The sequence below is a fragment of the Triplophysa dalaica genome, chromosome 2, assembly GCF_015846415.1.
Source record: "Triplophysa dalaica isolate WHDGS20190420 chromosome 2, ASM1584641v1, whole genome shotgun sequence".
In the NCBI taxonomy this organism is placed as follows: Eukaryota; Metazoa; Chordata; class Actinopteri; order Cypriniformes; family Nemacheilidae; genus Triplophysa; species Triplophysa dalaica.
The window spans coordinates 25827366-25853365 of record NC_079543.1 but is presented as its reverse complement, the minus strand read 5'-3'; the positions used below and the strand labels follow the sequence as shown (position 1 = coordinate 25853365).

At 37.4% G+C, this 26000-nt stretch overlaps 3 protein-coding genes, 1 long non-coding RNA gene and 2 other non-coding genes across 6 annotated transcripts; all 6 read right to left on the bottom strand.

The window, feature by feature from the left end:
- Positions 1–1740: 1740 nt before the first annotated feature.
- Positions 1741–3375, bottom strand: LOC130409885 (uncharacterized). Its single transcript, XR_008904939.1, has 5 exons — positions 3267–3375; positions 2971–3056; positions 2540–2650; positions 2254–2315; positions 1741–1933 (listed from the first exon to the last, which is right to left on the bottom strand). It is a non-coding gene; the product is annotated as an uncharacterized LOC130409885 (long non-coding RNA).
- LOC130414664 (small nucleolar RNA SNORD60) lies at positions 2386–2472 on the bottom strand. Its single transcript, XR_008905639.1, has one exon. It is a non-coding gene; the product is annotated as a small nucleolar RNA SNORD60 (small nucleolar RNA).
- LOC130414672 (small nucleolar RNA SNORD60) lies at positions 2797–2884 on the bottom strand. The gene has a single exon (XR_008905640.1). It is a non-coding gene; the product is annotated as a small nucleolar RNA SNORD60 (small nucleolar RNA).
- Positions 3376–3774: 399 nt separating the features above from the next.
- On the bottom strand, positions 3775–5414 carry LOC130407397 (interferon-induced protein 44-like). The gene is made up of 6 exons (XM_056730196.1): positions 5394–5414; positions 5132–5274; positions 4904–5030; positions 4633–4804; positions 4209–4309; positions 3775–4076 (listed from the first exon to the last, which is right to left on the bottom strand). The coding sequence occupies exons 1-6, from the start codon at positions 5412–5414 to the stop codon at positions 3909–3911; spliced, it is 732 nt and encodes a 243-aa protein (XP_056586174.1). The 3' UTR covers positions 3775–3908.
- Positions 5415–10689: 5275 nt separating this feature from the next.
- On the bottom strand, positions 10690–16423 carry LOC130407389 (interferon-induced protein 44-like). The gene is made up of 7 exons (XM_056730184.1): positions 16370–16423; positions 13015–13046; positions 12440–12641; positions 12212–12358; positions 11944–12115; positions 11522–11622; positions 10690–11382 (listed from the first exon to the last, which is right to left on the bottom strand). The coding sequence occupies exons 1-7, from the start codon at positions 16421–16423 to the stop codon at positions 11215–11217; spliced, it is 876 nt and encodes a 291-aa protein (XP_056586162.1). The 3' UTR covers positions 10690–11214.
- A 7791-nt stretch (positions 16424–24214) lies between these two features.
- LOC130407381 (interferon-induced protein 44-like) lies at positions 24215–25126 on the bottom strand (the record flags this gene model as incomplete). The annotated part of the gene is made up of 3 exons (XM_056730172.1): positions 24215–24540; positions 24732–24832; positions 24949–25126. Coding segments are annotated over 3 exons (444 nt in total), but the record flags the coding sequence as incomplete, so codon positions are not given.
- Between the last annotated feature and the right edge of the window lie 874 nt (positions 25127–26000).

Sequence of the window (26000 nt, the reverse complement as noted above, 5' to 3'; positions counted from 1 at the left end):
ATGTAGATGGCCTGAGGGAAGAAGCTATCTAGTACATTATACTAAGAACTGACTCAAGTTAATAAGACAACATTATTGGCAAGGCTTACATAAAAACATATTGTATTTATGAAAGATCAGGTAATCCACGCAGTATCTCATATTAATATCGAGTACCTATTCAGAATTAAATATGTCCAATCTTCGAATAGCTTTTAAACAAATGTATAAAAGAGAGATACAGCTGTACGATTATTTCCGGAAAAAGGCGAGCTGCTGGAGGCAGGCAGTGGGATGGAACTAATGCACAAGCACACAATACATCATCGCATTAATCCCTTCATGGTTATTTAGATTAAATCCACGTGCACAACGATTGCCAACAAAACACACAGATATAACTTCGTTTGACTTACCAAATGCAGTTCATGTCCGGCATCTTTCAGCGCTGGGACCGCGCCATCTATCAGTTTCAAACGATCTCCATCTTGACGCAGGGTCTTCATATCTCTCGTCGGTTGTGATACTATATCTTTCACCTTGCCTTGCTTTTCCGGGAGAATTGCCCAATAAAAGGAATAGGCTTATAAAAACTCCAAAACAAGTTGGAGTGCATCGAAATACTATACTGAGTTTTCTGAACTCCATAGTCAACGCAGCCATCTACCAGGAGATTTTAGAGCACTTCATGCTTCCTTCTGCTGACAAACTTTATGGAGGTGCTAATTTCATTTTCCAGCAGGACTTGGCACCTGTCACACTGCCAAAGGTACCAAAAGATGGTTCAATGACCATGGTGGTAGTTTGCTTGATTGGCCAGCAAACCAGGTGGACCTGAATCCCATAGAGAGGTCAAAAGAAATGATAGACACCAGACCAAACAATGCAGATGACATCAAGGTCGCTATCAAAGCAACCTGGGCTTTCATTACACTTGAGCAGTGCCACAGGCTGATAGAATCCATGCCATGCCGCATTGATGCAGTAATTCATGCAAAAGGTCCAACCAAATATTTAGACCATAGAAATGAACATACATTTCAGATGCCTGACATGTTTAAAAAATGTTTTTTATTGATCTTATGTAATATTGTGAATTTCAGGTTATGATCTGTCAGCCATAATCAAATTTTCAAGAAATAAAGGCTTAAAAATATTTCACTGTGTAATGAATCTATAATATATGGGTTTTCTTTCTGAAATGAGTGACAAAAATATTGACCTCTTCCACGAGATTTCATTTTTATTTAGTACCTGTATATCTCAGCAAACTGTATTAAAAAAAAAAAAAAAAATCACATTTGGCTTATAAAAGTGCATGTGTATGTGCCAGGCACATTCAGTTGCTTTAAACAACACCCCCATCCACTTCAGTGTTTTCAGTTTTCCTGGATCTGTTTAAATGCAGACCGGTTTGATAACGCGGTCATGTGTACTTGTAACTTTCTAAAAACGTCTCTGTTAATGTGGCCCTAGACTGTTATTACAGTAGGTGGATAGGTCATGTACATTTTACATATTAACCTAGTTTAAAAAAAAATTAACTTTCAAATGGATTATATTGCGCATCACTTATGAATAGTCAGGACAGAGACTCATTTTAAAGACATTTCAAGATAGTGATGCACTCCCATGGATAGCAAAAAAAAAATTCTAAATAACAACCTTTTGGGTTCTATATAGGAAACAAAGCAGGAGAGATTTGACCAAGATAAATAACTATTTTTGGTAAAATACATCAATACATTAAGATGCATAGAATTCTGTACCAACCGTTTATTTTATTGAATAGATACAATGTTACTAAATTGGGAAAATTTAGTTCTGAAGAAAGCATTAATTCACTAATGTGTAGTACAGTCAACAACAGCAACAATGTAGGAAGTTACTGAAGGAGCTTTTAATTCCAACTTGTAGCCACCCAATGAGACGGCTGGAGGAAGACTTCTCACATCTGCAAACAACAATAGACATGAGGATCCAAACAGGGAAAAAACTAAACACCAAACGCCCCTTCAATCTAGCTCAGGGAGAGAGTTTTACAATCAGACCCAGTTACCATGGATCAGATTCATAAACAGTTTCTCATCACTGCTGACAACTGAACATGACTGACAACACAAACATTACAAATAAATGTGGTTTCGGGAAAAGTATATCCGTAAACTCCTAGCAAGCCGTGTCATTGCCAATACGTTGAGTCTTAATTAGAGCATTTACAGAACCACAAAGAATAAAATATAGTTTCCACTAATTTGAACAAACCAAACTCACCTCATTCAACCACATTACTTTGGCAGCCAGGAACTTACCAAAGTTCCCACATTTTGTGAAATCTGTTGAAAGTAAAATAAATACTTAATATATAACGTTTTCAAGCTGTAGATATTATCAAAACATATAAAGGAGCCTCAGAAAAGCAAGTAGAATCAACCGCTGACATTCAGCGTTCATACGAGGTGTCAGAAATTGTTTAGAAAATCATCACTGGCTCAATAACTTATCCAAAAACACGGTGGCCACATTATCTCTACTTGAACACTTAAATTCTAGCACTTACCAGCATTTCACTTGATCGATGCCCAAGGCACAGTCGTTTCCAACCACACGCATGCGTGCTGGCTCCGGTCACAAAAATCCATGCGCTTTTTCGCGCAGAGCATGTTGAACACTAAAAGACAAGAACGTACAGCCATATTTAACAAACGTACTGGAGCCTTTAAAAAAAAAGTTAATTTCGATTCACTACAACCAAAGAGATAACGGAGACGATCGATCAAAACCACTCAAGTAAACGTACGTAACGTTATATTAACAGAGCCTCAGAAATTATAAAATAGTAGAATCACCCGCTAGCATACAGCGTTCATAAGAGGTGTCAGAAAAAATAAAATCATCATCGGCTCAATATATTCTTACCCCATCAAAAACAGCATCGTCACATCTGCTACGCAGTTATGTAATGAATGAAACCCAAATTCAAGCACTTACCGCCCGAACATCAAGCGAAACCACACGTGCGCGCTGCCTCTAGTCATCCAAGCCCACGCGTCACTGCGCGCGCACCATGGCATAGACTGGAGAAGAAAGCACAACAACCAACGTTTATTTCCAAAGACGTATAAATATAAAGTCGTACATACTTTTGCAAATACATGGAATATTAAAACGTACTTTCTACAGATCAACGTGATCGATCAAAATCCACAGGCTTTGCTTATTGCGCTTATAATCTTAAAAAAAGTATATAAACTGTTCAACCAAAACCATTAGAAATAAACACTTACATGCTTATGCTCGGATTACATTTTGATGACGTCTCCATAGCAATGACTTCCCAGTTCAACGACTTCTGTTGCAGAGAGAACGTCGAGGCTTTGGTTCTGCTATTTATAAGCGCTCTTCTTCGTGACGTTAAAAGATAGGTCGGAACACTCAAGTACGCCCTCTGCTGGTTGGTTTGGGTCGTTCGGATTATGTTATTTTTCGGCGTGATAAATTGAAGTGAGCAATAAAAACGAAGAATAACGATGGTTAAGGTTATTTGAATTATGACCAGTGATTTTTAAAATAATAGTAATCGTGCATCCTTATTTCACAACATATTTCAAACTATTTTAATTTCATTCTTTATATCTATATGATTTGCTTAAAATGAATATAAAATGAGGCTATTCTTCAAAAAAGAGAAATGCAAAATTGCTTTAAAGGAAGATCTGATTGTATTACAAAACACAAGCTCTGTGATTAAGCAATGATCCAGAAAAGCAAAATGAGAAACAAATCGATCTGAACTGTTTGCAAATGTTATTTATGTTAATTATGAAACGTTTCCTCATAAAAACACAGAATCTTAAAAATATGGACAATCTGTACATTCTAGACATTTTAGAACTCTTATTCCACTTGTATTCATCATACATAACATTTTAAATAGCACCATCCCGCAGTCGATCATCAGCATTATATACAATCTGTTCAATTGCTTTTAGAATCAGAACATCAATTGTGTCATTTGTGTCAATCTCTTCATGGTAGTTCTTAACTGGAAAGATGCTGTTCATTGGCACACCCACTTTGTCACTGCACATTTGCATCTGCACAGGAAGACAACAAAAAACAGAAAATAAACCGAAAAATCACAGATCCAGTTTTTCAACAGGATTAGATCATCACTGGCATAAAACACATAGTCAATGACAGCAGGCAAAACACAGGTGAAGATTTACCTTCTCTCTGATCTTTGCGCTATAATGTACTTTCTTTAGATCTTTTTTCACCAGTGGACATGCTTCATCCACTTTGGTCATGACAATCACCTGAGGAATCCCTACAACAAATGCACAATGTAAAATGTCTAATGAGAGTTTTCTCTGTTCTATCTTTGTGTTGTTTATATGTCACATTTGGTTTACAATTTCAAATTGCAAAGCCAAGTATTTGACATGTGAAATAAACAATACAGTACAGTAATAACGGTAGCCTATTTTGTAAAAGGGCCCAAATTATATCACATTATTGGGGGTGAGATCCTTTATCACAATTTTTAGCAAAAGTATCAGTGTCAATCTTTTCTTGATTATGAAACTTAAGAAAATGTTGATGGTTCCTGTGATAAAAGCAATGGTCCTATATTCATGTCTTCAGCTTTACCTTTTTCTCTGAGTTTCAGGCGGATCGCTGTCAGCTTCTCAATGAGTTTGTCATCTGTGAAGTTGACTGTACTTGCATCTATGATGTAAACGAGGCAGAGAGCTTTTTCAGAGAGTGTGGGATCTGTGTTAAAATGTTCCTCCCCAAAGTTCAGTGGGTCTTTTGGGTCAAACTTTGGAAATAAAGACAAAATGTCACATGAAGTGGACACATATAAATTATTAAAATGAGAAGGCCCCCTTCCCCCAAGAAATAAATAAACTATCATTACTTTATACTTCTCCCTTATGTGGCCCAAAGCAGCACTGACAATGTCTTCGGTGGAACACCCATTGAATTTTTCTGGTTCCAAGCCCATTACGTCACGCAAGACAAAAGGCAAATTGGCACCCCCACTTCTGATACGATAAGTTTTGTAATACAAACAGACCAACAGAATGAAATAAAATTGAAGAATGGAATAAATATCCGTAAACAGCTCAACTAAAGTCTAACCTACATTTTCAGTGAAACTGCGACCAGTAGCAGATGAATTGACCTGAGCGCTGTTGGTGATCCGTCCTTCAAGGACAGTAATGACAGAGTTGATAAAGCTGGACTTGCCTGCTCCAATTTGTCCAGCAACCAGAATCCCAATATGATCTATATCTGGGTTACTCAAAGTGAACTCCTTCAGACGCTTTAACAGCACTGCTTTTTGTCTGAAAAAGGATAAAGTAGAATGATGCCAAATGATTCAAATATGAAGATCACATGTTAACCAGCCACTGGAAATTGAGCATATAGGGTCACAAAGTTTGAAGATTCAGAAACAAACGAGTGCCTTAACATTTGAACTGGAATTCTACTCCTTTGTTTTCTGTTTTCAGAATCACTTGGAATGCCTTCATTGATGAGTCTTTTTGATCTAGGCAGAGGGATGGACAATCCTATTCCTGAAGGGGCGCAGCTCTGCAGAGTTAAGCTCCAATCAGCTCCGACAGACCTGTTTTGAAGTGTGTTTGATTAGGTTTGGAGCTAAACTGTGCAGACCTGTGGTCCTCCAGGACAAGGTTTCCCCACCCTTTAAGGTCCTTGCAGGTATGGAATCTGGGTGTTATCTTATATGACTCATTAAAATTTGACAAACAATTTTCTAGTGTAATTGGATCATCAGCTCTGTATATGTCCAAAATGTAACATTTACTTACTGATAAGACTGTGGAGATGTCGGTGCATTCATTTATTACGTCACGTCTCGATTACATTTACGCATTTGGCCGACGCTTTTATCCAAAGCGACTTATATAGCATTATCCCATACATTTATACATAGGTATTTCTAAACCCCTGGGATCGAATCCACAACCTTGCGTTGTTAACGCAATGCTCTTACCAATGAGCTACAGGAAAGCTTTTATAGCTTTTATCTCTAAAGCCCAAATTGCCCGTCTTCAACTGGTCCAAGATGCTGCCTCGAGATTTCTTTTAAAAAATAAAAAAAGGGATCAACCTACTGTGTTTAAAAGGCCCTTCATTGGTTGCCTGTTCAATTTTGTATACACTTTAAAATTGTACTGTTTGTTTTCAAATCTTTGCACAATCAAGCACACGCTACCCATCTGAATAGCTACACTTGTATATCTCCTCAAGAAGTCTAAGATCTGCTGACCAGAACCTTATTTTTATTCCACATTCCAGACTAAAGATTAGAGGTGACTGTGCCTTCTCAGTAATTCGTCCTTGTCTCTTGAACGACTTGCCAGTGGAAATCCAAATGGCCTCTATTGTGACTATTTTTAAGTCTCTTTTAAAAAGCCATCTGTTTTCATTGGCCTATTAGATTTATATTCCTGCCTGTTATATTTTCTATTTGTGATTTTTTCTGGTTCTTTGTTTTAGTCTGCTTTGTATTACTCTTGTGATGATGTGTCTTTTCTGAAGCGCTTTGGTCAGTCTTGTGGCTGTCTTAAATGTGCTATATAAATAAACTAAACTAAACTAAACTAAACTAAACTAAACTAAACTAAACTTTGGTCATAAATCATCATTACATTGTGTACATGAGTTTGAACACTGGGAAGTACAGTGGTTCACTGACTCATACCAGTGACAACACTCCCTTTTCACACTCGACTGCAGACCTGTGAATGGATCTAACTCCTTCATCAAGTTCGCAGACGATACAACAGTGATTGGTCTCATCAGCAACAACGATGAGACTGCTTACAGGGAGGAAGTACGGCACCTGGCCACATGGTGCTCTAACAACAACCTGCTCCTTAACACCTCCAAGACAAAGGAGATCATAGTGGACTTCAGGAAGGCGAAAGGAGGCACACACGACCCCATCCACATTAACGGGATGGCTGTTGAACGTGTTTCCAGTTTTAAGTTCCTGGGGACCCATATTTCGGAGGACCTGTCCTGGACCACCAACACCTCATGCCTGGTCAAGAAGGCTCACCAGCGTCTCTTCTTTCTGAGGACACTAAAGAAGAACCAACTGTCTTCAACTATCCTGGTGAACTTCTATCGCTGCACGATAGAGAGCATCCTGACCAACTGTGTCACAGTCTGGTACGGGAACTGTTCTGTTGCTGAGCGCAAGGCACTGCAGCGGGTGGTGAAAACAGCCCAGCGCATCACAGGGACTACACTCTCTTCCATTGAGGACATCCAAAAGAAACGCTGTCTGCGTCGAGCTCGCAGCATTCTCAAGGACTCCTCTCACCCCGCTCATAGACTATTTACTCTCCTGCCTTCCGGCAGGCGCTTCAGGTGCCTCCGGACAAGAACCAGCAGACTAGGAAACAGCTTTTTTCCCAGAGCTGTTTCATTATTGAACTCTGCTCCCCGCTGATTCCACTACCCCTCATAACTTTAACTTTAATGCTGCTATTACATTGTTTACATTGCACTATAGGGCTGCCATGCATGACTGAACTGTACACACCAGTACTTCATGTATCTGCTCTTTCGGACTGTTTATACACACAGCATCATTTGCACTCTATACTGCTCACTTGCACACCAGGAATACTACACTGAATGCTCATTTGCACTAATGGACTACTCTCATAACTAGATTACCTCATCTAGTGCACTGTAACTTTCATAACTGCATTACCTCATCTACTGCACTGTAACTTCAATAACTGCACCAACTTCTCTACTGCACTGTAACTCATCTATTGCATAACTGCATCTATTGCATAACTAACTGCATCTACTCATCTATTGCACTATAACTTCAATAACTGCATTAACTCATCTACTGCACTGTGACCTTATTAACCGCATTAACGCATCTACTGCACTGTAACTTCAATAACTGCACTAACTCATCTACTGCACTGTAAATGTATAACTGCATCTACTCATGTATTGCACTATAACTTCAATAACTCATGTACTGCACTGTACCTTTAATAACCGCACCAACTCATCTACTGCACTGTAACTTTAATAGCTAATGTCTGTAACTTATGCACACTCAAGTCACTTGCACTATTGTATAGTCTATATTGTTATCTGTTCATAACCACCTGTACATTAATGTTCACAGTATGTAGCCTTCTGTCTATATTGTTCATAGTACATACCGACTGTCACATTTTCATAGTACATGGCCATATCCTGCACTTGCTAATTGCACTTCTGGTTAGACCTAAACTACATTTCGTTACACTGTACTTGTATATGTGTAATGACAATAAAGTTGAATCTAATCTAATCTAATAAGCATGTTCTATTGTTGTGTTTCTAATGTTTTAATAACTTTGAACTTTTCTCTATTTTAATAACAATCTTTATTTACGTCTTTTAAATCTGTTTATAATATTACTAGTATTTACATTACGAGATATAATCAAATGATTCAAAACTATCATTCAACAAGTCAGGTTATGTGGCAAATATCTTTAGAAGATCAGAAAAAGAGGAAGACACCGTCTCAATCTCTGACCTTTAGTTTGTTTAAAAGCTTGATAGTTTCACCCTAAAAAAACGCTTCACGCGAGTCAACAGAACATTGTAGCATTACACTCATAATACTCTTAAACCTAAAAATTAGGGATGAGCGAGTACAGCATTATCTGTATCCGTATCTGTATCTGTCAACCATATGAATTATCTGTATTCGTATCTGTACTCGGACTGGGCGGGACATAACCCGGAAATTGTCGGGATTTAACCAGGAAGTGGGTCGGGTTGTCTTGATATTGGCGGGGCTTTAACCGGTATGTTATTTTAAGCATGCAATTGATATGGGTTGATCAGAAATTGTTATATTTATTGCTGATTATAAAACTATTTACATGACAGCATCAGCATTGAGCTTCAGATCAATGGTTTTGATCACGATAACAAACGAACTATATTCAGAACAAGTTTGGCAACAATGAATACAACACATGCGGTTGCAATTATGAAGTAAAATGTAATGAACAAGAGTTTTCATCTCAACATAACTTTATTTTTTAAACTTTTAATTAAAAACTGGTAAGAGCCAGCTGACGGTTTAAAAAAGAGAAATAAACTCCGACAGGCGGAGACGTAACGCGAGGCGCATTCTACCAAGCACCACGTCTGAACAAACCCCACGTTTACCAGAACTCTTCTCGTTAATAAGTAAGTACTACAAACCGAAATAAAAAACAAACCTGACGCTGAAGAAACCCTAAACGTTAACGGAAAAGACCCGCAATCCTGAGTGACTGAGGGAGAGACAGATAGACAGAGCGCTGTTCTCTTCTCAGTGTTCTGTGTGTGAGTGAGCAGAGCGGGACACAGTCAGCAACACAATGAGGATTTTTATTCAATCCGAGCACAGATATTGACTCGTATTACTCGTATGATACTCGTACTCGGCAAAAGTGCTTTATCCGTACCGGATACTCGTTTCAGCCGAGTATCCGGCTCAACTCTACTAAAAATATAAATACTCAACAATACCTTACCCAAAATCAATGTCTCTCCAAGGTTTTTCAAATTCTAGGACAACAATAACAATAATAATGAGAATCATTATCATATATATTACCAATAATATAAGGTTCTCTCACCTTCTGGGGCTTTTTGATATGTCGATTTATTTTGTCCCATTATTTTTGTTGTTTTTTCCAGATAACTTTGACTTTACTTGCCACTCGCTCTTAAAACAACCCATAAGAAACAGCTTTCCCCCTAAACATGGTATATTTTCACTTTCAGTTATGGGGGCAATGTTTTTTTCATACATGCACACAGGAAATAGAGACTAGCTACACACGCTATGTGAATTATTTGTAACATATAAATAATATCATAAACTCTGATTTCACTTAATGGGACTCAGTGCAGGTTACATTATGACATTATAAACCAAGGCTTATTTAAAGGCTTCATTGCATGGAACATAAAAATGAATAAAGTTATGATGGACAATCTTGGGTTCAATTAGATCTACACAGCATAGTGTCAATGCAAAGTGAGTAAATTAAATAAATATGTCATGTATTTACGATATGTACATATATACCAATATGTAACACTGAAAGATATAAATTTCACAATGCAAAAAGTAAAAATGAAATCTAGTTGTAGACGTGCATTCACAGTAACATAAAATTATTGCAACCATAAGATGAGCTGAGGAAAGACGCTGTAGGAAGTGACTGCAGGAAGTGCCTAAAACCTCACGACTTAAAAACGCTTAGCTTCAGTCAAGAAGCTGAAAAGAAGTTTCACTTCTGGATCGAAATTTTACATTTTAAATATCACAAGGTGATATTATGATCAATCATGATATCCCAGCATGATCATCAGTTGGAACAGGGAAAGCTGACTTAAAAAATATTCATGTCACATTCGTGCCTATTTTATAACTGAACTATAGATTTGGTCTCAGATTTTGATAACATTATGAGAAGCAGCAGACAAAGCAACTTAAAGAGATAGTTCACCTAAAATTGGAAAGTTTGTCATAATTTTTTACCCTTATGTCATTCAAAAAAATCTTTCAGTTATGCAGGCAATGTTTATTTTTCATACATGTATACAGGGAATGGACACAATACACACACACACTATTTTTGGTAGTCGTGGCCTAATGGTTAGAGACTTGGACTTGTTACCCAAACGTTGCCGGTTTGAGCCTCAGTACCAGCAGGGATTGTAGGTGGGGGAAGTGAATGATCAGTGCTCTCCTCCACCTTGAATACCACGGCTGAGGTGAGACCCTTGAGTAAGGCACCGTACCTCCCCAACTGTTTCACAGGCACCGCAGCAATAGCTGCTCACTGGTATGGTTGTGTGTTCCTCACTGTGAAGCTCGAAAAAATCATGTGAAATAAACAATACAGTACAATACAGAAACTCAAGTACGCCCTTTGCTGGTTGAATTTCATTCTTTATTCATGGTTTACTTAAAATGAATATAAAATGAGGCAATTCTTAAAAAAAAGATAAGTGCTAAATTACTAGATATAAATTTGAAAATGTTCAACAGGACCTTATGAAATGTTTCCTCATAAAAACACAGAATCTTAAAAATTTGGAAAATCTGGACATTCTAGACATTTTAGAACTCTTATTCCACTTGTATTCATTATACATAATATTTTAAATGTCGCCCTCCCGCAGTCGATCATCAGCATTATGTAAAATCTGATCCAGTGCTTTTAAAATCAGAACATCAATTGTGTCATTTGTGTCAATCTCTTCATGGTAGTTCTTCACTGGAAAGATGCTGGTCATTGGCACACCAACTTTGTCACTGCACATTTGCATCTGCACAGGAAGAGAAAAAAATCTCAGCAAATGAAACAGAAAATCACAGAAAATGCAGTTTTTCAACAGGATTAGATCATCACTGGCATAAAACACATAGTCAATGACAGCAGGTAAAACACAGGTGAATGGGATCTACCTTCTCTTTGATCTTTTTGCTATGGTAGATCTTCCTTAGATTGTTCTTCACCAGTGGACATGCTTCATCCACCTTGGTCATGACAATCACCTGAGGAATCCCTAAAACAAATGCACAATGTAATGTTTTCTATGTTTTATCTTTGTGTTGTATATATGTCATATCTGGTTTACAAATTCAATTTGCAAAGCCAAGTATTTTGTGCAAAAAAATCATGTGAAATAAACAATACAGTACAGTTATAACGGTAGCCTATTTTGAAAAAGGGCCCAAATTATATCAGATTATTGGGGGTGAGATCCTTTATCACAATTTTTAGCAAAAGTATCAGTGTCAATCTTTTCTTGATTATGAAATTTAAGAAAATGTTGATGGTTCCTGTGATAAAAGCAATGGTCCTATATTCATGTGTTCAGCTTTACCTTTTTCTTTGAGTTTCAGGCGGATCGCTTCCAGCTTCTCAATGAGTTTGTCATCTGTGAAGTCGATTGTACTTGCATCTATGATGTAAACGAGGCAGAGAGCTTTTTCAGAGAGTGTGGGATCTGTGTTAAAAGGTTCCGTCTTAAAGTTCAATGAGTCTTTTGGGTCAAACTTTGGAAATAAAGAAAAAATGACACATGAAGAGCACATGTATTAATTATTAAAATGAGAAGTCCCCCCCTCAAGAAATCAATAAACTATCATTACTTTATACTTCTCCCTTATGTGGCCCAAAACTGCATTGACAATGTCTTCGACGGAAGACCCTTCGAATTTTTCTGGTTCCAAGCCCATTACGTCACGCAAGACAAAAGGCAAATCGGCACCCCCACTTCTGATACGATAAGTTTTGTACTACAAACAGACCAACAGAATGTAATGAAATTGAAGAATGGAATAAATATCTGTAAACAGCTCAACTAAAGTCTAACCTACATTTTCAGTGAAACTGCGACCAGTAGCAGATGAATTGACCTGAGCGCTGTTGGTGATCCGTCCTTCAAAGACATTAGTGACAGAGTTGATAAAGCTGGACTTGCCTGCTCCAATTTGTCCAGCAACCAGAATCCCAATATGATCTATATCTGGGTTACTCAAAGTGAACTCCTTCAGACGCTTTAACAGCACTGCTTTTTGTCTGAAAAAGGATAAAGTAGAATGATGCCAAATGATTCAAATATGAAGATCAGAAAAAGAGGAAGACACCGTCTCAATCTCTGACCTTTAGTTTGTTTAAAAGCTTGACAGTTTCACCCTAAAAAAATGCTTCACTTGATTTAACAGAACATTGAAGCATTGCACTCATAATACTCTTAAACCTAAAAATATAAATTTTCTGTAACTCAGTGGTAAGAGCATTGCGTCGACAACGCAAGGTCGTGGGTTGGATATCAGGGGATTGCACATATCTATGTATAAATGTATAGGTCATTGCAATGTAAGTTGTTTGGATAAAAGCGTCTGTCAAATGCATAAATATAAATGTAAATAAATACTCAACAATACCTTACCCCACATCAAAGTCTCTAAGGATTTTCCAATTCTAGGACAACAATGACAATAATAATGAGAATCATTGTGATACATATAACTTATAATATATGAGGTTCCTCTCACCTTCTGGGGCTTTTTGATATGTCGATTTATTTTGTCCCATTATTTTTGTTGTTGTTGTTTCCAGATAACTTTGACTTTACTTGCCACTCGCTCTTAAAACAACCCATAAGAAACAGCTTTCCCCCTAAACATGGTATATTTTCACTTTCAGTTATGGGGGCAATGTTTTTTTCATACATGCACACAGGAAATAGAGACTAGCTACACACGCTATGTGAATTATTTGTAACATATAAATAATATCATAAACTCTGATTTCACTTAATGGGACTCAGTGCAGGTTACATTATGACATTATAAACCAAGGCTTATTTAAAGGCTTCATTGCATGGAACATAAAAATGAATAAAGTTATGATGGACAATCTTGGGTTCAATTAGATCTACACAGCATAGTGTCAATGCAAAGTGAGTAAATTAAATAAATATGATATATAGACCAATATGTATGGATATAAGTTTCATACTGCAAACTGTAAAAATGAAATCTAGTCGTAGTCGTGCATTCACAGTAACTTAAAATGATTACCACCATAAGATGAGCTGAGGTATGACGCTGCAGGAAGTGACTGCAGGAAGTGTCTAAAACCTCACAACTTAGCTTCAGTCGGGGGGCTGAAAAGAAGCTTCACTTCTAGATCGAAATTTTACATTTTAAATATCACAAGGTGATATTATGATCAATCATGATATCCCAGCATGATCATCAGTTGGAACAGGGAAAGCTGACTTAAAAAAAAAAACTTATGTCATTCAAAAAGATCTTTCAGTTATGCAGGCAATGTTTTTTTTCACACACTTATACAGGAAATGGACATCACACCACACACACACACACACACACACACACACAGACACGCTATTTAGAGCAGTCGTGGCCTTATGGTTAGAGACTCGGACTTGAGTGTGTGTGCAGTGTGTGTGCACTTGGATGGGTTAAATGCAGAGCACAAATTCAGAGTGTGGAACACCATACCTGGCCGCATTTCACATCACTCACTATCATTATGTTATTCAAATGTTCACTGCATTCACTGTTTGAAGTTTTTTTACTTTATTTCAAAAATACATTTAAAATCAGTTTTTTAGACCAACCTGTTGTAACATCATGTAAATAACAATATTCAAATAAAAGATAATATCAATCACTAAACATTACATTGACTATATAAATTTAATAAACAAAAACATTTATGAGACAAGTTGTCATGATTCCACCTCTCCTTGTCACGTATTTCTTGGTCTACAGGTGGAATCATACAGGATCCTTTGTTTCATGTGGAAGAGAGACGATTTCATCTCTGGGTGCTTCTCATTTCTTATTTGTGCGTCCTCGTTTCCTTTCCTCGCTTCCTTTCCTCGTGTCTCCACCTATTCAGGATGCGAGAGAAGGAAGCAAGGAAAAGACGAAAGGACGGAGGAATCGAAGCAATTGAAATGATATATCCTCGCTCTTTTTAGTGTCACTTCAAAGCGTCGTCAACTAATGATGACTCTACACCGGATTCTTGAACATAAGATATAATTATATATATTGTAACCGTTTCAACCTCCACAATATACCACATTTGTTCTTATTTTTTTACCAGTTATCATTAATTAATTATAGTTGTTGTGATTTCACATACATTGTGTTTTGTACATGTTACAAGTAATGATAATGATTATAATAAAAATAATTAAAACTGTCCTGAAAAGTACACTTTATACATCGAAATTAAAGGCACTGTCAAAAAAAAAGAACACACAGTTACAATAACTTTATGCTTAATAGTCACATTTATGTTTGTTTGAATGTTCTGCCATGGTTAGCACTTGGAGCAGATGTGAAGTGGGAGGAGAATTTATACGTGCGTCACGTTTAGGCAATAAAGAACTTCCGCATAGGATACACCTGTGTATCCTCACTCATGACTCCTCAGGAAGCCTCCTCCCTCCTCGATCCTCGACTCCTCCCGGTGCAATTAGAGAATTGAGATGTCCTTCAATATGGCTGAGCTCGATCGGTTTCCGGGTCATAGGATGGAGGATAGAGGAGCGAGGAGACGAGGAGGGATATTGAGAAGCACCCTCTCTCCGGTCTGTGTCATCGTTCCTGCCCTCCTGGGGCCCGTTCTTCGTACGTCGCTAACTCGGTTAGCTGGATTTGATTGTTGACGATTTGGCATGATCTTGGATTGTTTGGTTCTTCGAAGCTCATCCTGGACTTGCTGTCATAGTAACAGGTCCGTAAGCTTGAACCTGCTAGCGAGCAGGCTTACTTCATGTAAACAGGATTAGATTGCGGCTTTATAAGCGTAGGTGATATGGGAAGTCTTTCGCAGACATGTCTTGTCCGTTTTTACGTCAGGAATGCGTTGCTGAAGGTGCCAGAATAATTCAAAGAGCTTTTCGAATAAATCCCGTTTTGTGAGATCGACAGGATCCGTTTGCGCAGCGCGATAATCTACTGATTGAGAGATATCGTTTTTCTCTGGAGGGTGTAATATACATTAGCAACTTGTTGGAGCCACACGTTAAATGTTCGACTCGTCGCAGTCGGGCTTTAACAACTGCACAAACAGTTTGTATAGCTTTGCGATTCTTTGCGAGTGGCACTTTCCTTTACACTATTGGCGATGCAGACTACCTGGGTAAAAATGCTGTATGTCGTGCCACTCGCAAAGTTTATCTGTCACTCAAACAGTTTTTAGGGGGCTTTGTTGTATTTCCAAGACACTAAAGACCACAGGCTGTGAAGCAGATTTTTTTTGCCATTGCAGGTACATTATAATTGTTAAGGAAGATCATGGAATCATGATCATGCCAAAAAGTAGCCTAGGACTTACAGTATTTGTTCCTCAGGCTTCCCTAACGTTATTGGTGCCATAGACTGCACACAGGTCCCCACCAAGGCCCCACCTGCCCCAAATGAAGGGGATTTTTTGAACCGAAAGGGATTTCACAGTGTAAATGTGCAAGTAAATTACTATAACAATTATTCATATTCCAGATAAGCAATAAATAAATAAAAGTAACGTAATCAAAAAGTATGCAGTTGAGTGATTACAAATATTTTAGATGGTGTGCGACTCCATGTTCCACATCACAAATGTGGAAGCCACATGGCCTGGTTCTGTGCATGACTCCAGGATTTTCAGAGAGTCACATTTATGCACATTATTTGAACGTGGTTAAAATGATTTAAAACTCTCTGTATTACATAATTTTATTCTGAGCCTAACAAAACTGCATTTTTCCAGGTGCTTACGATGGGATCCTGTTTGGCGACAGGGGCTATGCCTTCAGGCAGGCAGTACTTCATGACGCCATTCCCCGACCCAAACCCTGGACCACAAACCCGTTACAATGCAGCTCTAGCCAGGACAAGGCCACGCATTGAAATGACCTTTGGCCAACTAAAGGAAGATTTCAGTGTCTTAAGGGTCTGAGGGTTGCACCTGGAGAGGACCCCTGTGGTGGAGGTGCAGCCTGATGATGACCTCCAGCCAGTGCACTTGGATCAACCTAGTGGCAGAGCTGCACGGGACAGAATTGTGGAACACGATTTTAGGAATTCTTTTTTTACACATAAACTTTCATTAAATGAACAATAGAAGACAACATGCTTAGTTCATGGAGCTTTATTTCAATGATTGTTTCTCAAGAAAAGCCAGTGATGGTCATCTTTTGCCTGCAATAAGATATATATATAGTTATCCAAGGGCAGCAATAGTGCTCTTTGTGAAAAATAGTGTTTAAGCACTTACTCTGAAGTTTCTTTTGAAGCAACTCAATCTCTAGTGCCAGTTTTTTCTTCTGTAAGGTGTCAAGTTCAATTTCTCCCCTTAATTTTTGTTTTTTTAAGAGCAAAATACTCAATTTTATGTTGAAGATTCTGTTTATATAGGGTTCGGATATCCCCCTGTGCCATTACAAAAAATAAACTCAACAAGCCTCATGCAACAGAAAAAGGAAAAGTAGACTGCCCACCTCTGTGCTGTAGGCGTTTCCTCCTGCAACTCATATTGCAGTCAGAAATAATGTGTCCACACCTATAAATTACATAAAGTTATTTGTGCACTTACAAGTAATTCCTCCAAAGAACAAACATCTGAGGGGGTTTCTTCACTGGCCTGTGCAAAAGAAAAATGGGTATTACAAAGTGTTGCACTTTCTTTCCTTTTGATGTAAAGTTAGAAATGTCCACTCACTGTACATATTTCAGACACCACTTTCCTGGGAACAGATAAAAGTGTTGGTGTATTATGCAAAACTACACAAAAGAGGAGAACTCAATGGCATTACAATACACTAGGAGAAAATATGATCAATATCAAATTGCAAAAAAAATGACATTAGTTATACAGCTTTCACCTTCACAAGTCAAAGCAATTGACTCAATATTTATTTGTTGAAATGACTGTACAAGCCATTTGGATTATAGACATAATTTAACGCAGCAACAAATTATTTACGAAAATTGAAATATATATGAAATATGAAATTATTAAAATAAGACTATATACTGTAATAATAAGTGATATAACCATAACATGGAACACTTACGCATTTAATTTGTCTGCTACTTTTTGCCAGACCTCTCTCCTGGCGTTTTAATTATTTTTTCAAATTATTACTGGAAGCATAGCAAACCCTTCCAGTAATAATTCTTGCTCAGTTGCGTTGAAAAACTGAGCGCGCTCTTTTGCCATGTGAGCAGCCAATAGCAGCGTTGCTGATCATTGTTTCTACTATCGATACATATCCCCTTTTAAACAAGCGCAAGAACGCGCATTTATCTCAGATAACTCAATCCAGCGATACTAATCATAAGCGGCAGGTGTGTTCGAAGAACCCAATTAGCCGGATCATGATTAGCACGATGATATTATCTTGGATGTGTCATTTGATCTCGGATGTAATAAGCGACGTACGAAGAACGGGCCCCTGTGCTGGTTCATTGTACGTCTTACCTCGTGTGTAGCGGAATATGTTCATGATACCTTGTTGATGTTGATGTTGATGTTGATGTTGATGTTGATGATGATGATGATGTTGTTGATGATGTTGATGTTCCTAAAAGTTACCTTGTCTGCCTTGTTACCTTGTTCCTGTTTCCTTGAGTCCTAGTAAGTGTTAGTTTCGTGTTATTGTTCTAGTCTAGGTAGTCACTGTCCTTGTATATTTATGTTATCCTGTATTGTTTGCCCGAATGTGGGTTTTGTTTTGCCTCTGTCTTGTTGTCTTGTTTTGTAATAATAAATTATCTGTTAACCCCGTCATCCCTGAGTCCTGCCTGCAATTGGGTTCTCCCTGGATTGTCTTCCTTGCAGTCCCTGACAGAAGTATTTTTACTAGCCTATTACTTTACACTCAATCTATCATTTGTGACATCCACAATATGTTAAAGTGCCCTCAGAAGCAGTGTATCAAAGTCATTTTTTGTATCAATTTCTTCTTGATAGTTCTTCACAAGAAGAATTTGTGGCCCACAAGCACACCCATAACATTACAGCATTCCTCCATCTAGAAAAAAAACATACTGAATATTTGATTGATATTTGTTGGTTTGTGATGCATGAAGAGAGAGGACAAAGAAAGAACAAGAATACGCATACACAATTTAAGCAATACACATTTCACTTGCCTTCGTCATATTTAACAACGTCTTTCACAACTCTATCTGAACACAAACAGTTGTGAATTAAAACCTTTGATTATGAAGCTGTGAATTTTTTTTACAGCACACACAAAAAATGATTCTGTGTCGTAGTATTTTTCATGAAATGAATTGGGTAAACTTTACTTAATAGAATTGTGATATTGTTTTTTTAACCAAAATTAAAAGTTAAAATTATAGAAATATCTCAGAATTCTAAATGCACAAATAATTGAGTGAATTTGACTTAATTGTAGCATGTTCAACCCACTTAAACTTGTATGAAGGATCTTTACTTAATTATTTTGTGGTGGAACTACATGAATTATTTAAGTTAAAATCCCTAACTGAGCAGTGAATTTAGAGTTCCCAGCATGCTCTGCATGCGACTGCATTTGGAGAGTCATTTTTGTGAAAAAGTGCTATTTTATGTGCTTTAGAATGAAATGAAAGACTTGATAGTGTTTATTGTTCCGTTGTCTTTAAGATTTAGAAGATATTCAGTTTGTATTTCTGAGTTTCGTGGTTACCATCTTTCAGAAGTGTGCTGCTTGTACTTAGTGTGTTGGAGAGCTTGTGCAGTGTGTTTTTTCATGTAGTGATCAGCAATACTGCTAATGTCAGTAGTGAGTCAACTCTCAGCTTACTTGTACATCATATATGTTGTGAACAATAATAAATATTAATATGAAGTTAAAAAAGTTCAAGAAGTTAAATCCAATGCTCAAATGAGTAATTCTACTTCATTTTTTAAAGTTTATCATGTGACCTGCTTAAATGATTTAGGTAGTTTTACTTTGGATTGGATTGGATTCAATTTATTGTCATTACACATATAACAAGTACAGTGTAACGAAATGGATTTAAGAAGAAGAATACAGCAAACATGAGGGAAGTGGAGAGAAAAACAGATACACATAATACACCATAGACAAGACTTGCAACAGGGTAAGATAATCCAGCTCAGGCAAGCAGCCATCCGGTCCTGCAGCCATTACGGCGCTTAACACAGACCCGCTTGCCAAGCTGGCGGGTCAAAGCTACGGAGGTTTGGAATTGGTCAGAGTCAGTGTTTGTGTGTTTTTGTATGAGCGATAAGGTCCAAAAGTCTGTGTGTGAGTGTATGATGGGGGAGGGAACGCAAGAGCGTCTCGCCACATTGCCCTTCAGGGTTGTTTCTCCAGTATCGCCTCGGCCAAGGCCAATCCTGGTTCAAGGGGGGCCGAAAAGATAAGATTGCAGTTGTTTCGTCTTGAGGCGAGTACACCGCATTCCAATTCCACGGCTACTCTCTTTGTCCATTCTGGTTTCTAACATCATAAATTTTCCTTTCCATAGCCGTGAGCTTTTTCAAGATGTAATCCATATTGCGATTAATAGTCTCATTCTCAGTGCTGACCGCTCTTCCCACGGCCTCTGTCAAAACTTTGTGAGGCTTTGGACAGCTGTTCCCGTTTTAAGAATTTTTCGATAACCCAGGGCAAAGCATAATCCAATCAGCATAATACCTGTTATCATGGTTCCGAAAAGGTAGATATCTTCAATGTCCTCCACGGAAAGAGCCGCCAGACACACGATCCGCCATCTCTCCCACGCGTCCATCGTGTAGCCAGCTGCGAACGTTCCATCAGGGCATTCAGGTTCACCCGAACCTGAGTCTCTCAATAGATGAGACGAGACAAGACAGGAGACAAAGCAGGGAAGATATGGGCAAGGACGGGGAGAGTGAAAATGCGACCGCCTCCGATGAGAGCCAAACGGGGCTCTTTACTTGATTTTTTCATGGAATATTGCGTAAAAAATATGCTTCAATAAGCTTTGTTTAAAAGTGACTTTAATAATGAATTACAAAGAAATAAATTAAGTTAATGATATGTTTTCATTTTCTATAAAGAAATGTTGTTAACATAAAAGACTCAAATGTATTAAGATCATACACAGTTTGAAGTTTGTGCCCTGAAGTTTAAACTGCAAAGCTGTTTACATTCTTTTCCTGTATATTTTACGGAGGTTTACTGGCAACCACAGCTGCTGATATTTTTCCGTAAAAATTACGGAACATTTTTTACAGTGTAAATGTTACCTATTCAAGTAATAGGTTAAAAATCGTTTTAGGGGTTTTTCCAACCAGAAATCTGCCATTAATAGACTATGAAGCAATTTAAAGCAAAACATACTGACTACTAATCATACATCTCTACAGTCAAATCTGTGCATCTGCTTTAGTAATGCAAAAGTATACTAACATGATCTCTGAGTCCTGTCAAAGGCACACGGCAAGCTTGTTTTGGCTGCTGTCCATAAAACACCACAGTTTATTCTCCCCTATATGCCCCCACAACTATTGAATGAAGGCTCGAAATGATTTCGTTCGAATATGATCCCGAAATTTAATCTGTGCAATATAAAAATATTACTGAGGGTATTTTTGTAACTAATTATTACTAGAAGTATCTGTGTAATGAAGGATTTAATCATTTAATTAGTTGTGTCTTATTAGGTGAAGTCATAATATTGTGAGTGTTTTAATACATACATTTGATACCCAAGCTATGTGCTGATATTGAAGTGCTTGCAGAAAAGGAATGTGAGTTTGTGGGGGAGAAGGGGCATCTTCGGCTGCAGTTGTTTAGGGGGTTGGGGGAGGTATTTGGAATGTTGTTTCAGAAGTGTTTTGCAGAACCCAGATAAGGCAGAAGTTGGTGATTGGTGGAAACAAGGAAGATCCTGGCCCCTGGCAGAAGAGAGATCGGCGTGAAATAACAATAAATGCTGTGAATATGTGCTGTGGGGGTTGTTGTTCCTGGGAAGGACAGAGGAGTGTTGTCCAGCAACCCAGCGCGCTGTATTTTTGTTAATCTGATTAATAAACCTCAGTTTGATTAGAAATCGCCTCTCTCCAATTTTTGGACATGCAGGACATTTTTTAAAGTCAAACAGTAACAGTAGCGATGCTGTTAGCAGGCGCTGCTAGTAACAGAAGCCATTGCTATCTAAAGCACTAGCATCTCTGCTAACGCGAGCACCTCACGACAGCCGCATCCCCCACCGGAAACCCTGTTGTTAATATGAAATTAAATAAGTGCTGTAGTCATGCCTACTATGTGTTTTAAGGCTACTTTGGCTTTAATTTGACAAATAATATAATTTTTAATCGTTAGTAAGCGTCACCTTAAACTAGCGTAGTACCAATGTTAACGTGCTTTGTCTAAGACTTTTACCTTACCGTTTAATGTTAAATATTACGTTAATAAATGTGAAATAAACATTTCTCAACTTACCGTGTTAATCAGTCACTGAAATTCAGATCCGATGGAGGGAACAAACCGTTGATGTGCTGCGGAAGATGCTGTATCTGACTGGAAAAATCCCCGCCAGTGAAAAGGGATAATGCCATTGCCAATTTAAAATATTTACATTTCTTGTACACAATAACCACATAAAAAGAACTACCCAAATAAATTGAATTAGTTTTACTTAAAATATATCAGTTTTATAAAAAACGGATATATTTTAAGTAAAGAGGAAGTATACTGATACGTTTTAGTATAAAACAAATAAAATTAAGTAGATTAAAACCATTTAAATTAAATAAAACCTACTTTGTGAGTGAAGCACTTTTTACAGTGTAGTAAGTGAAACTCCTACTCGCAGCACTAGTTGCATTAGCGACTGATTCACTAACAATCTTTCCTTAAAAGGCGCTATAGACCGAGTTAATAAAGCTAGACTTTCCTGCTCCAATCTGTCCAGCAACAAGGATCCTGACACGTTTAACATCTGGATTACTGACAGAGAAGTTTTCTAGCAGTGCTTTCAGCTCTTCATTTTGGCTGTGCAATGATGAGACAAATACGCCAGATTCAGAATGTGATGCATGATACGAATACAACTGGATGTCTTTATTTATACCCCAGACCACATTTTACAGTGCATATTATTATGCTGGACCCAGAAAGCTTATAAAAATACTTCCAATTAAATATTCTCCATGGTGTGCTTAAGGCTGGGGTATAAAATACAAATGATTTAAAAACAATTCTCTACCAAACAAAGCTAGAACATCTGTGGTCTACATAAATTAAAGGCAGATTTTTATTAAACAATGCCATGTGAAATCAGAATAGTGTTATTTCACAATAGAGTTAGTTCACACAATAGTAACAATTGACCCCTACAAAAACACACAACACCACAGAGCTATAATAAGTGTTGTCCCCTTCCATGTGCCATAAAAAAAATCATTTTTAAACACTAAAAAAAAGGCAGAAAATGTAAAAAAAGGGACATTCAGATGGTCTTAAAGTCTGCAAAATGTTTATGCAATCTAACATCAGCACTTTATATTTTAAGCATTGTAGCTCCAAGTATTTTTAATTGATATCAATCAATAATATTGGCTCAAAACATTAATTGTGTTGAGAACAGTTTGTTAAAATGGAGTATCATTTGGTTTTTAGCCAGACTAAACAAAAAAAAGAAGAAATGCACTTTAAAGTTTACTTTTGGAATTCTAGGCTTACACCAAGATAGAAAATGTTTGCGGCCCAAATCCGGCCCACATCTTATTCCCCACACCACCTCATCTGGCCCACATACCGCGTGGAATGATAACACTTGGGCGGTCGGCTCCAGAATTCGGCCACAGGCATGCCAAAGCTCTGCCACATGTCAAAAAACTAAAAAAATAAAGCAGAGCTGGCCCAAATATAAATAACAGTTCATTTTAATTCTGGCCCAGATTTATCCCAAGACCAACACCTTTCTGTGATCCTGTTTGACAGAATTTGTATTGAGCTTTATTATTATTAAAGTGATGATCAAGTTATTAGTGATGAACATCTGCTGTTAAAAAACAAAATCACTGCAGAAATGTTTAACAAACAAAAATATTTACCCAGAGAAACACAACAACTACAACCCGAATAAATGCCAGCTAACAAAAGTTTGTTATAAGAACGTTCCTTGGAGGATTTTCATGTCTGATCCTGAAAGAAATATATGTAATGTGGAAGATTGATTGCATTTTGTAGTTTACAAAGATTTGTGAAAAATGAAACAAATAAATATTTGAACGAAAAGCAAAATTTAGACACACAGAAATGTAGAATCAGTATATGAATCTCAACAATAGTGAGGATTAGCAAACGACTTCATGCTGTGATGCATGCTGGGTAACATCATAGCACAAAATTCATTCATAATTCCCAGCATGCATTGAGGTTGATCCGTTTATCTGAATTAGTTAGTTGTTTCTCACCATTGCTGGTATTACATACTTATTCTTGATGTCTGTGTGATTCTAGAAATAGTTTTGTTAAACATTCATCCATTTTTCACAAATCTTTCTAGATATCTAAGTACAACCAAACTTAATTCTGTTACATATGAAATTGACAAAGGGTAAAACTAAAGGTTCTCTACAAGTTGTTCTTGTAGTGCTAGACAAATGTTTTTTATTCTCAAGTGGTTAACTGTATGCAACTATTAAATTATATTATAAAGTTGCATAAAATCTACAGATTTTTTGTGATAATAATGTGATAAAAATAAGGATAACACTAACAGGTTGCCCCTATATAACCTTTCTTCTAGGCATAATGCAGATTTGACTTTTAAACTTTTTGAGCCAATTTGTCATTTGCTATGTTTACAATGTGAGTAAGTGCCCTTAGAAGCAGTACATCAATGCCATCTTCTGGATCAATTTCTTTATGGTAGTTCTTCACAGGAAAGATGTGGCTCACAGGCACACCCACAAGATTACTGCATTCCTGCATCTAAAAAACAAACACAAACGGAATATGGCAATTGGACTTTTCTGAGTTTGAGATAGGGTAAGAGGAAAGAAAAAATTATCATCTCCCTTGCCTTTCAAATCATTTGTTCAGCTTGTGACAAGCCCGACCACTATCAAAGGGGCTACACATCATTCTCTAAAAAGACCTGTTTGATATCGTAAATACTGTACCTTGTCTTTGATGTTCCGACTATTGTAGATCTTCCTTAAATTTTCTTTGACCAGTGGACATGCTTCATCAACCTTTGTCATGATGATCACTTGAGGAATGTCTGTCGATTCCAATCATATGAAGCATGTATAAACATTTCTGGCATCTTTGTTTTTAGAAGTCCCTTGATTTTTGTTGCATGGATTTGAAAATCTGCGTTTCCATGTTGGCACTCACCCAGTTCAGTGGCCTTATCCCTTATATTTTGCATCTTTTCAATGACACCTTGATTCATGATTGAAACTTTATCAGCTGCCATGATGTACAACATGCAGTATGACTGTTCCTGAAGGCTCGGGTCACTTTTGTAGCCCTCGTCACCAACAGAAGCAGGGGATAGTGGATTGAACTGAATTCAAAGACAGAAAACAGAAAGACACATTTAACAGTTTGTATCTCTATGGTATCTGTGGAAGGTCTTAACTAAAGAAAATTAATCATATTTACCAAGCCATGTTAATAAATGTATAGCAGAATCATTCAAATCTGTTTCTGGGAATCATCACATCGTGGAGAGTTAAATTCAAGTGACCTGCAAAACACGGCCCTCCAGGAACAGAACTGAATACAGTCTGATAAGAAGTTTTTTCTTACTTTGTGTCCTTCCTTCAGGAATCCCTGGAGGGCATTGACAATATCCTCCGGACGTGCACCATTTGGTTCCTCAGACTGCAGGCCCATGACGTCATTAAAGACAAACGGCAGAACTGATTCTCCACTTTTAATGCAAAAGGTTATGTACTGTAAGTTAAATGCAGAAATGTGGAAAAACATTAACAAATACATTCACACACACACACACTGTAAAACTTTTCAGTGTTAATATGCAGTAGTTAACTGGCAGCCGCTTCACCTATTAGGAACTTTTTTCCAATCATGTTCAGTGTAATAGTCTATTTACAATTTATTACATTTACGTTTATTTGGTGTTATACAGTGAGGGTATTTAATTTGATCCTACTAAAATAAAATTACCTTCAAACATGTATCAAACAACATAAAACATTTTTAAACGCCATTTAAACTGTTTCAACGGTTATTTGACTAATGGTTTGGCTTTTATTTGATAAAATAACATAAAATTCATTAAGAAGTTGAGTTTTATTTGATAAAAGACTAGCTGGGTGGACTTGTTAGACATGTAACTTGTTAAACAGAGTAAGAACCACTTGGCCCAAAAGTTGAGTACTTTAAAATCGTCCCAAAAATATTTTTTAATAAGTTTTTAG

Bases quoted from the DNA above. Each gene is read 5' to 3' on its own strand.
- LOC130407397 (XM_056730196.1), bottom strand. From the start codon at position 5,414: ATGCTCAATTTCCAGTGGCTG. The intron at 5,031-5,131 runs GTAGGTTAGACT...TTATCGTATCAG, and splicing joins GTCGCAGTTTCACTGAAAAT to AAGTGGGGGTGCCAATTTGC. The intron at 4,077-4,208 runs GTAAATCTTCAC...CTTCCTGTGCAG, and splicing joins GCGCAAAGATCAGAGAGAAG to ATGCAAATGTGCAGTGACAA.
- LOC130407389 (XM_056730184.1), bottom strand. From the start codon at position 16,423: ATGAAGTACTGCCTGCCTGAAGGCATAGCCCCTGTCGCCAAACAGGAT. The intron at 13,047-16,369 runs GTAAGCACCTGG...TTGTTGTCCTAG, and splicing joins TCGCCAAACAGGATCCCATC to AATTGGAAAATCCTTAGAGA. The intron at 12,359-12,439 runs GTAGGTTAGACT...GTCTGTTTGTAG, and splicing joins GTCGCAGTTTCACTGAAAAT to TACAAAACTTATCGTATCAG.